The following is an 11,496-nucleotide window of genomic DNA, read 5'->3' as shown; positions in this document are numbered from 1 at the left end:
GGTATTAATATCTCGGTCTGCCACCCGACCAAGCCCATCTTCTCTCCCTCACTTTCCTTCCTCACCACACCTTAATTCCACGGAAGAAAGATCTATTTCTCTCGTCGGTCGAGTCTAACTTCAGTCATTCGCTTGTACTGCACAAAACCCAAACATTGCACAATCCTTATAATACACTCTTTTAATCAAACCAGTACACACTCATCAGCTCACCACCGCTCACCAACGCAACCCCACCCACCCACCACCAACAACAACAACAACTTGAACCGCAAAAATGGTCAGATACACTCAGGTTACCGGCGGAGCTATGCTCTTCGTCGCCGTCAACGGTGCCGTCATGGGCGGCCAGTACGAGACCCAGCCCCAGAACGGCGGCTACCAGGTCCAGCAGCCCCCGCCCCAGGCTCTCACCTCGACCGATGCCGTCAGCCAGCCCACCACTCCCATGACGCCTAGCCACCCCCATTCTCCCCCGCCTGCTGCCACCACGCCCGTCCAGCCCCAGCAGCCCGGCGGTGGCTACCAGGTCGGCCAGCCCCCGGCTCCCCGGCCCAGCCCCCGGTCGCTGAGACCTCGGCCACCGAGGCTGTCAGCAGCAGCAAGCCCGTCAAGCCCACCACTCCCCCGGCTGCTGCCACCACGCCCGCCCAGCCTCCCGTCCAGCCCCAGCAGCCCGGCGGTGGTTACCAGGTCGGCCAGCCCCCGGCTCCCCCGGCCCAGCCCCCGGTCGCTGAGACCTCGGCCACCGAGGCTGTCAGCAGCAGCAAGCCCGTCAAGCCCACCACTCCCCCGGCTGCTGCTACGACCCCTTCGCAGCCCCAGCAGCCCGGCGGTGGCTACCAGGTCGGCCAGCCCCCGGCTCCCGTCGTGGAGACTTCCGCCACCGAGGCCGTGAGCAGCAGCACCTACACCAAGCCTGCTAAGCCCACCACCCCCGCCGCCAAGGCCAGCACCAGCTCGGCTCCCGGCTACGGTGTCAGCACTCCCCCGGCCCCGGTGACCACCAGCGCTCCCGTCAGCACCTCGGCCACCAAGCCCGCCACCACCTCGGCCCCCAAGGCTGCCACCACCACCGAGGAGGAGGAGTGCGAGGAGGAGACCACCACCTTCGAGGCCCGTCCTTCCACCTCGACCGCCATCACCACGACCGAGGCCATCAAGACCAGCAGCAAGCCCACCAAGCCCGCCACCACCCCGGTCGCCCAGGCTAGCACCAGCTCTGCTCCCAGCTACGGTGTCCAGACTCCCCCCCGCCGGCCACTCGACTCCCCCGGCTGCTGTCACCACCAGCGCCCCCGTGAGCACCAGCGCCACCAAGCCTGCTACCCACAGCGCTCCCCAGCCCACCACCACCGAGGAGGAGTGCGAGGAGGAGACCGCGTCGTTCTCCATGCCCAAGCCCACCACCCTGAGCACCAAGGCCACCAAGCCCGCCACCACCCCGGTTGCCCAGCAGAGCACCTCGTACGTCCACCCCAAGGCCAGCACCTCGTCGGCTCCCAGCTACGGCGTCAACACCCCTCCCGCCGGCCAGACCACTGGCGGCGGCAAGGGCTCCGCCTCGGTCACCATCCCCATGATGCCCACCGAGAGCGCCAGCGTCAGCAAGTCGACCGTCACCACCCCCGGCGCTGCCTCGGCCACCACCTCGGAGGAGTGCGAAGAGGAGACCGGCTCGGTCCCCGTCCCCGGCAAGCCCACCACCCCCGTCGGCACCACCGCCATTGAGGCCGTCTCGACCAGCAAGCCCGTCAAGCCCACCAGCGTGAAGCCCACCACCCCGCCTCACGCCACGGCCACCATCCCCACCTCGCCCGAGGAGGAGGAGTGCACCGAGGAGAGCACCGTCCCCGGCGGCCACTCCAGCACCGTCACCCTGCCCGGCGCTGCCACCACCCCGGCTGGTACCATCCCGGCCATCCCGGTCACCACCAGCGTCCCCGGCAACGGCGGCACCATCTACAGCACCCGCTACCACACCATCATGTCGTGCGGCCCCGAGGTGACCGACTGCCCCTACGCCAGCCAGAGCAGCACTGTCCTGACTGTCAAGCCCACCACCACTGAGGGTGCCTCTCCCACCGGCCCGGCCTACCCCGCCATGCCCCCGCCCCAGCAGCCGAGCAAGTACAGCCAGACCTCCATCCTGGTCAAGGCCACCCCCGGCCCGGACAACTACCCCGTTGCCCAGCCCCCTCAGCCCGAGCAGCCTGAGCAGCCTGCTCAGCCTACTGGCGAGTACCCCGCCCAGCCCGAGCAGCCCACCGGCCCTAGCAGCCCTGAGCAGCCCGGCCAGCCTGGCAAGCCTGAGCAGCCCCAGGGCGTGACTTCCACTGTTACCTCCAACAGCCCCGTTCAGCCCACTCAGCCTGCCCAGCCCCAGCAGCCCGGTGGTGGTTACCAGGTCGGCCAGCCCCCCAAGCCCGAGCAGCCCACTGGCCCTACCAGCCCTGAGCAGCCCCAGCAGCCTGGCAAGCCCGAGCAGCCCACTGGCCCTACCAGCCCTGAGCAGCCCGGCCAGCCTGGCAAGCCTGAGCAGCCCAAGGGCCCTACCAGCCCCGAGCAGCCCCAGCAGCCCCAGACTCCCGGCCAGCCCGAGCAGCCCAAGCAGCCCGGTGGCGGTTACCCCGTCGGCGGCCAGCCCAAGCAGCCTGAGCAGCCCGGCCAGCCTGGCAAGCCCGAGCAGCCCCAGGGTCCCCAGGGCTCTACCTCGACTGTGACCTCCAACAGCCCCGTCCAGCCCACTCAGCCCGCTGGCGAGCAGCCCAAGCAGCCCGAGCAGCCCGGCTCCGGCTACCCTACCCAGCCCAAGCAGCCCGGCCAGCCTGAGCAGCCCAAGACCCCCGGCCAGCCCCAGCAGCCTGAGCAGCCCCAGGGTCCCCAGGGCGTGACCTCGACCGCCACCGTCAGCTCCAACAGCCCCGTCCAGCCCACCCAGCCTGCTGGCGGCTACCCGGTCGGCGGCCAGCCCGGCGCCAGCACCACCCTGAGCAAGGTCTACCCCACCGGCGGCAACAACGGCACCCTCCCCACCGCCAGCTCTCCCCCGGCGCTGAGGTCACCGTCCCCGTCTACCCTACTGCCGCTGGCACTCCCCCACCCCCAAGAACGGCACTGCCCCCACCGGCTACCCCGTCGTGACCGCTGGTGCCGCCACCATGGGTGTCAGCGCCGCCGCCGGTGTCGTGGCCGTCGCCTTCGCCGCCATGTTCCTCTAAGCAACACATTGTTCTAGTCTAATGTTCGATGTTCAAGATACCCCCCCGCCACTCTAGAGGAAGCCAACCCACCCCACAACCTTGTATTCTTTTCAAAATCCGACTGAGAGCAAGTCAATCGAAAAAATGAAGGAGAAGCTTGTCGAGGAGCAGGGCCCTCTTTTCACAAGCAATGTACATAAAAGTCGCGCCTTGAGAACCTCCTTCCCAAGTTCTTCTTTTTGGTGGCGCGATTCACATAGATATCTTTGCTTATTTAATAGTTTCACCCACCTATAATTGACCTACCGTCTCTCTCTTTTGTCCAGCAAAACGAGTTCTCTGATGCCTTGCCTGTGACTGAATTGGCTGTGACTCTGTGACTGGTGTGACTTGCTCTGCAGTGCATCTCCTTTTCTTGGTGTCGGCACTTGTCTAGTTGAGCTTCGGATCGAACGTGGGCAACAGTCTAGAGACGAAGTGTTCCAGAGCAGTTGTCATGATTCGAGTGCGGAGAACGCTTTATATCCAAGGTAGAGGTATGGATGATATTCGACATGGAGGAATGTTGTGTAAACAGAAAGTTGCTCCCCGGATGGATATAAGGAGATCCAACAAGCTACTTGTTCTCAAATGCAGGTGTCACCTGCTACGCTGCCACGAAGGAGGATTTGAAGCTATGCTGTCAGTGAGTAGTAGTGACTTGTATAGATTTGGGTTGAAATATCACAAGACACGTACATTTATTGATAAGCAAGAGTTTAAACTTCGAAACCGGCAGTCTCGAGGTATGTTTGATCTAGGAAGTGTATGTGTATTAAATGCATTGTCCTGTTGCCCGCCGTAATGCCTAGGTATGTAGCATCCCCTCGAGATGGAAAAGCCCTTGTAAAAGATTGTCTCCCAACACAAGTCATCGTACGGGATGCACACACCTATGTTGCCGTATCTCTTCTCAGACCGCAACGACAAAACCACCATGAACAGACAACCCTCCTCTGACCTGACGGTCCTCTAACACGACAAGAGGTACATTTCTTTTCTTTTCTTTTCTTTTTTGAGCACGATGCCTTATCTAGGTAAGATCTGTGATGCCGCAGCCAACGATGAGCACTGGAGTATATCCCATAGCGAAATAACTGTCCATGTTCTTATAGTGACTCATTCGTCCCAAGAGTCGAAGACATGTCAAGAAGATGCCTTTATTATATATACAGCGAGTACAAGATACATCCTAAGAGAATGACCTTTCTATACGTATCAGATATTCAGTCTGTCTCAATGCCTCAAATCTCTGGACAGCCCCTTGTTGCACATGTGGCTTTCATTCTAGTGTCACTTGACAAGCCAAAAAGGGGCTGTTCTGAGTACCACTACACCACATTTGCAGAATAAGCAATAATGACTTATTTACTACTCAGCAAGGCATGTCTGGACAAAGCAGGAAATCTCTTGCATGTCTACACAACTCGGCCCCGAAGACTTGCTACAGTATTTTACACCATATGACCTGAATAAAAAGAACAAGCTCCAATACTACTTCATCCTGCTGGCTGCTTTTCCCACATCCAACGTCATTTGCATCGCAGAACGACTCCCCCTCTGCCAGCGGACTATTTGGGAATATCATGTAGTAAGCATGAAATCTCAACCAAGTGGTCTGACTCACAAAGCAGTACTATACAAATCTAGCAAACAGGAGACATCACCCAGGTCAATATAGGTCAAAAGTCATGTTCTATTCATACTTATATCTAGTTTTGCTTTCGCAATGCCACGTCAAAAGCCCAACTCAAGCTTCTTTCCGCTTCGGTAGCTCGAGTCCTCGCTTTCGTCGCATCACGCGCTTTGCTTTTCTCAGCCCCTTTTATCTCAGGGCCCATCATACGCATCTATACTTTCTTTGAGCAAGCAATTATAACCGCGCCCCGTTCCTCCACTCCGCCGTCGCCGCCGCCGACCCCTTGGCAGCAGCGCCCGCGCCCCCCACGAGCCCCCCGAAATTGTGCAGCCGCTCCCCCATAAGGTACGCCTCGTCCCGCACGCGCGCCCGCCAGCCCTCGAGCACCACCAGCACCCCGCGCATCACGTACCCCACGAACCCGCAGGCCGCCGCGAACGGGTACGCCAGCCGGAACGCAATGACTTGGGTTTCCGCATCCCACTGGCCGCTGCCCAGCAAACCTCGGGCGACGACAAGACGCGTGGCGAGGGGAGGCAGGAACACCAGCGCCAGAGAGGCGAGCAGGCCGGGAATAACAAAGGCACGGGTCAGTACCGCCACGTCCGGCTCGAACCAGCCGCGACGCAGCACGGCCCGCACGGCTTGCGCAGGACGACCGCCGTGTAGCACCAAGGCGCGCGAGCCGAGTTTGAGGTACAGAAGCCCAAGAGTCCAGGCCTGGATGACGCGGATGGTGTGGCCGCCGAGGGTGAGTGCCTTGATCGGCTGCGGATCCTTGGCCGAGCTGTAGAGGATCCAAGTGTGCAGAGGTACGAGAATGTAGAGCTCGATTAGCAAAGTGGCGAGCAAGGGGAAGACCACCAGGAGCATCGTGTAAGTGTAGCCGACCTTGGCGCCCTGCTTGGCCACGACGGCCACCCGCTGCAGGGCATCCCGGTCGAGCAGCGACGCCGCCACCCCGGAAGCCCAGTTGCGGAACCGCTGGAAGAGCGAGCGCGCGTGGAAGAGCAGATAGCCGACGCCGCCCAGGATGTAGATGCCGATACTAAAGGCGTAGATGTCGTTGGTGCGGATATGGTCCGGGATGAGGATCTTGAACATGCGCCTCCCGAAAACGAGCGGGACGATGGTGATGCCCACGCCCGTGACGGCGGCAAACATCCAGATGAACAGGATAAAGAGGAAGACGCGCGCGCGGAAGTGCGGCGGCAGGTAGACGAACTGGTAGTTGGTGCTGGAGTAGAGGTCCGACTCGGGCAGCTCGCTCTTGCCGTCGAGCCTATCGTTGCGGGAAGATACGGCGAAGAAGACGGGCTGGCCCTTGGGGATCTTGACCTGGTCCGAGGCGGGCGTGCGCACGAAGCGTCCGTCGGGGATGATCTGGCCCGACTCGACGAGCTTGGATTTCGACTGGCTGAGGATGCGCATCTCTTCGATCTTAATCTCCGAGGCCGGCTTGGCGTGTCCGCCCTCGAAGGTGTCGCGCCAGGTCTTGGGGACAACCTCGTTGTCCTTGCTGACTTCGAGGAACAGCTTGCGGTACCACGGAGCGGAAGCGGCTGCCTCGCCCTCGGTGATTTTCAGGATGCCTTCTTCGTCGATGCGGCGTTCGCCAAACAGGAACCACGTCAGACGCAGTGTGCGGGCGCATCTCCTGAACCACCAAGTATAGAGAGCATGGAGGCCGTCGCTGGGCTTGAAGAACTTGACGGCCAGCGGCATGAGGAAGTTGTAGAACAAGAGGTCGATAGGAAACTCCAGGACCGGTTCGTTGGAGGAGTAGTGGATGGGGAGAACGTGAGGCAAGGCCAGAGACAGGCCCCATACCACGCCGCCCAGGCACACTACGACGAGCGCCCCATAAACGAAAGCGGAGAAGAGGATCTTACGTAGTTGCGTGGTCACATTGCGCTCGAGCACGTCCCGTACGGGATGGAACTCGGGGTCGTCTGGGTCTCGAATGAAGTCTGGGAAGTGTTAGCTTCGGAAGTTTCGAAAGTCGAGAGGTATAAAACTTACACAAGACGCCCTTACGCATGATCTTGCGACACATGGAAACGAACAAGGCAAAGTGGAACATGTAGCCCGTGCCCACGAACCAGTGCACGAAGATCGACGTGAGGGGGAAGTTGTAGGTAAAAAGGAGCCGCGACTTGAAGCTGGCACTCTCGAAAAGCGGCAGCAGGGCGAAGTCGAGCAGGAGACCGCAGTACAGGGGGAAGATGAGCATCTCGATGCTGATGATGAGGATAACCTTCATGACGCCACTAGCTTGGTTCAGCGCATCGATGATGGAGGCCTCCCACTCTTGGGCGGCCTGGCTCGAGGAGAACGGAGTGCCGCGTCCGAGGTAGAGGCCGGCCAGGAACGTCATGGCCATGTACCCGCCCAGGGTGGCATACGTCCGGTCTTTGGCGGCCCAGAACGCCAGGTAAGGGTCGACGGGAGTGGTGTTGTTGGGCAGGTTGAGGTTGATCACCCACGAGTTGGGCTGTGCGATCTGGGCCGTCGCGTTCTTCAGCCAGCCCAGGGCTTCGGGTGCAGCGGCGCCCAGAGCAGACTTGGCGGCAAGCAGCTTGGCACTGTAGTCGCCGCCAAGAACATACACGAGACCAGTGCCGCAGGCCGAAAGGAGTTCGTGGCACTGCGTCTTGACGTCAATCAGGGCGTGGTGGCTGATGGCCGAGAAGTTGCGCATCTCGCTGGGCGAGATCCAAGGGGCGTCTCCAGCAAACATGTCCTTCAGACGGTTGAGCGAGCTGTTGCTCAGCAAGCGGGCATCGGTGGCAGCAGATCGCAAAAACTCGCGGCCTTGGTCGATCTTCCAGAGAGCCCGCATCAGGTTGACGAGCTCCAGGACGGCCGTCATGGTAAAGCCGACGAGGAAGAGCACCACGTCTTGGATGAACTTGGAGAAGCTGAAGACGATGCGGAGAAGACGGGACGGGTTGGCCACCACCCACACGGCGACTCGGCCGATGTTGTAGGGGATGAAGATGCCAAAGAAGATGGTCGTGGAGACTATGAGGGCGCAGAAGATGGCATTTTGGAACAAGCCAGCGATAGGGCCGCGCATGCCGATGAGTTCCATGATGCCCTCGAAATCCTCGGCGTCTTCGAGCGCCTCGGGGTCGAGACCGGCGGCGGCGGCGGCCTCGACGACATCGGGTGCGAGCTCCACGGGGCCGGGGTCCATGTTCTGGTCATCTTCGTCACGATTGGCTTCGACGAATGGTGCATCTTGGTTGTCCAGGAACAGCTCGACGGCGTCGGGCTCGAGGGCGTCCGGATCATCCACGTCCTCAATGTCGCGCCACATGAAGTCGGCGACGCGGTTCACAAGTCCGCCGGCTTGCCGAGCAGCATTGGCCTGGACTGGTTGCAGGTCGCCAGGAAGACGCTCGCCGGCACCTCCAGGAGCTTCCTGCTCAGCAGCTGCGGGTTCCGGCTCAATCCTGGGGGCACCCATGAGCTGGTTCACAAGATCTTCGCCAGGCTCAAATGTCCTTGATGGCTCAACGGCTGTAACCTGTTGGTTATGAATATCAGAGTTGGCAACGGAGCTGCCGGAGGAGGGAGTAATTTGGCCAGAGCCCGAAGAAGTATGCTCGTCCCCTCGTTCAGCCGTCCGAGGCTCCTGGACCAGGTTGGCGAAAGACCAGGTGTTGTTGGCCAGAGGGTTGACGGGATTAGGCTGCTGAGGGCCGTCGGATGTTGAACGAGGCCGGCTTGAAGTCAACGGAAGGGAAAGAGGTTCCCCGCTGTCTTGATTGTTGACAGCATTGTAGTCGCCCTGATACCAGAATGGGGCGCTACGTTCGGCCTGAGAATTACGCTCGCCCAGAGAGTCACCCTGATCGTCGGTAGCCTTGCGCTTGCCCTTCACATCTTTGTCCTCGTCAGAGGCCTGACCGGAAGTTGATGCAAGCCCGGCAAAGTCATGCGGGGGCGGGCCTTGAGGCGACTCTCCGGGAGTCGTGCTGGCTGTAGACCGGCCCGTAGACAAAGTAGCACTGACGTAGCTCTCGAGTCTCTCCTCGAGCCCCTCATCGCGGATCATGCGAAGAACCTTTTCGCGGTCTCCGTCTGCCTCACGCCATATACGCAGATACTGGCTGACCTGGGTTGCCTCGTCCAGTTGCTGTTGCAGGGCCCGCTGATCAAGACTGGGTCCGGCCGCCGCCGCCGCCGCCCCCTGCCTCCTGGGCACGATCTGCTGGCTCGCCATTGGCGTTTTGCCGCCCCAACCGCCGTCTGAAAGGGGCAATGGGTCTTTGTTGTGGGTCGCGGGGTTCTCTTCTGTCGTTTTCGTTCTGCTGGGCGCCACCGCCGAGCAGTTCGTCGTCCCTCTCGTCGTAGTGCGCAATGTCGGAATCATCATCGCCCGCCTCGTTCTCGTCGTCGTCGTGTTCGAGTTCGTCTTGCCCATGGTGGTGGTGGTGGTGATGGGGTAGCGGCATCATGGGAGCCGGGGCGGCATTGTTTTCCTGGGCCGCAAAGGCAGCGCGCATGTTGATCTCGGGTTGTTGCTGGACCACGTAGTCGCGCACGAGGATGATGAGGATGAAGCACACAATAACCAATACGGTAATGATCTGACCCTCCAGCACGGCAATGACGGTTCGGTTGACGCCGGCGTTCCTCGTGAGATTCTTGAGGAAACCGACCTCGCTCAGCAGCGACGAGTACGGGTACTGGTGGGCGGAGGAGACACCGGAGTGGACGGCCGAGGTCAGGTTGGACGACGGGTCGAAGGAACCCTCGCTGGCCAGACTAGCGCCGCCAAAGACTATGCGAGAGATGGCCGAAACAAAGGAGTTGGTGGAGTTGGCCGGCTGTGAGGATACGCCCAGCGCCCGGAGGAGCCTGGGGATCTGTTCGGCAATATCGCCCCGGGAAGCCGCGGTGGTGGTGGCGGGGAACATGGGCCCCGAGGGGCAGGTTGTGGTGGCGAGGCCCTGGCTGTCGACCGAAGACGCGATCAGGTTGCGTTGCGCCATGGTGAGGTTCCGGACGGCCTCGAACGTAGCAGGGCCGGGGCCGAAGCCCTCGTCGCTGATCCAGAACAGAAAGGACCACACGGACCGCATAAGATAGGGCAGCCAGCCGAGCCAGACGCTGACGACGAGGGTGGCGCGCAGCCAGACGAGGATGTTGCGGAAGAGGTACTTGGCCATGTGGCTGGCGAAGACGTAGAAGGGCAGGCTCTTGGGCATGTCGGGGGCGTAGAGCTTGGTGAAGCGGAAGGGCGTCTTGCAGAGCTCGCAGTGCTTCTTCTGCGAGTGCGAGAGCCACTCCATCAGGCAGTCCTGGTGGACGTACTTGATGCTGCCGCTGCACTTGCACGGGTAGAAGAGCGGCTCGCCGGGGCTTCCCTCCCCTCTGCATATGCGGCAGGTGTCGACATCGCCGACGACCGAGTCGTTGGCGGTGGGGATCTGGGACTGGGACTGGGACTGCGACTTGGCGGGGGATGTCGGCGGGTTGCCGTCGGCCGGCGGCGCGGGCCCCTCCATGGTGTCGGATGGGGCGGTCGAGGTGCGTCGCCGCTTGATGGTGTTGGGGAATTCGGCCGGGTCGGGATCGATGGCAGGGGGCCAGTTATCCATGGTGCCGGCTATTTCCTACGTGTCTCGCCCTGCCGGGGCGTCTAGTCGTTCTTTTTCTTATTGGGAGGGAGTTTGTTCGGGTCGTATCGGGCCGTGGTGGTGTCGTCGTGGGTAGTATCGCAAGGTGTGCTTGGCCAGCGGGCCGCGTCATGAAGTCGGGAAAACCATCAATGGAGGGCGCAGAGAGCGGCGGCCGTCGAGGTTGCAGTTGCAGTACGTATTTTGCTTTGGTTGGGCGGGAATTGCTATCGGGCAGGCAGGCGTGCTTCCAAGAAACACTCTTTTTTTTTGTGCGGGATGGGTATTGTTATTTCGTCGACGTCCGTCTGAGACAGCGGGCGGGTGGTGCAAAAGACATGCAGAATGGTGAGTTGTGTCGGAACAGTCAATCCAGTCCAGTCCAGTCCAGTGGTCAATGAGAGGTCGGCTACAAATCTAACCTACAGGTACAGGTGGTCTTGTAGATCTTTGTCGTGGCCGTAGTGGGCCGCCCATTGATTGATTGCTGGCCGGCTTAGGCGGGACGTGGCCACTTGCCAATCAGCTTCAGGCCTTGGAGCTTCAGGCCTTGGGGCTTCAGGCCTTTCTGGCAGCAGCAGCAGCAGCAAGGCTGGAAGCTGGCCAACGCCTTCGCAACGCCCTTGACGACGCCCTAATTACCACGCCGAGGCTGGTCCCGACTTGGGACTGCAATTTCTGGAGGCCATCTCCCCAGGGAAATTAGTTTTGTCTGTTGGACCTAGCAAACACGAGCGCATAAAAGCAGATGCATCCCCAGCTGAGCCTTATACTGGAGACAGCCAGCAGAATCATGGAGGGGCAATGATGTCGTGCCTTGCACAAGATTCAGACCAGATCTACACCAAATGGCATGTTTTCCCACTTGGTAATATCCAAACCGTATATACCTTATAAAATGGTAGATTGTCTTCTCTTCTCAGCTGAAATCTCTCTCCTTTTATATTTAATTGAGCCTTGTCTGAATCCCTATGGACCGAGGCAC

At 60.6% G+C, this 11,496-nt stretch overlaps 2 protein-coding genes across 2 annotated transcripts; one reads left to right on the top strand and one right to left on the bottom strand.

Moving 5' to 3' along the window:
- Nucleotides 1-277: 277 nt before the first annotated feature.
- Nucleotides 278-3,238, top strand: PG986_008562 (uncharacterized protein; the record flags this gene model as incomplete). Its single annotated transcript, XM_066844784.1, has 3 exons — nt 278-529; nt 589-1,365; nt 1,403-3,238. 3 exons carry the CDS (start codon nt 278-280, stop codon nt 3,236-3,238), a joined length of 2,865 nt encoding a protein of 954 aa, XP_066700896.1.
- A 1,877-nt stretch (nt 3,239-5,115) lies between these two features.
- Nucleotides 5,116-10,493, bottom strand: PG986_008561 (uncharacterized protein; the record flags this gene model as incomplete). Its single annotated transcript, XM_066844783.1, has 3 exons — nt 5,116-6,851; nt 6,904-9,086; nt 9,133-10,493. The coding sequence occupies 3 exons, from the start codon at nt 10,491-10,493 to the stop codon at nt 5,116-5,118; spliced, it is 5,280 nt and encodes a 1,759-aa protein (XP_066700895.1).
- Nucleotides 10,494-11,496: the final 1,003 nt, after the last annotated feature.

The sequence above is a fragment of the Apiospora aurea genome (assembly GCF_038362705.1).
Source record: "Apiospora aurea strain CBS 24483 chromosome Unknown utg000005l_segment0_segment0, whole genome shotgun sequence".
In the NCBI taxonomy this organism is placed as follows: Eukaryota; Fungi; Ascomycota; class Sordariomycetes; order Amphisphaeriales; family Apiosporaceae; genus Apiospora; species Apiospora aurea.
The sequence above is the reverse complement of the archived record's forward strand: the minus strand, read 5'-3'. Positions and strand labels throughout refer to the sequence as shown.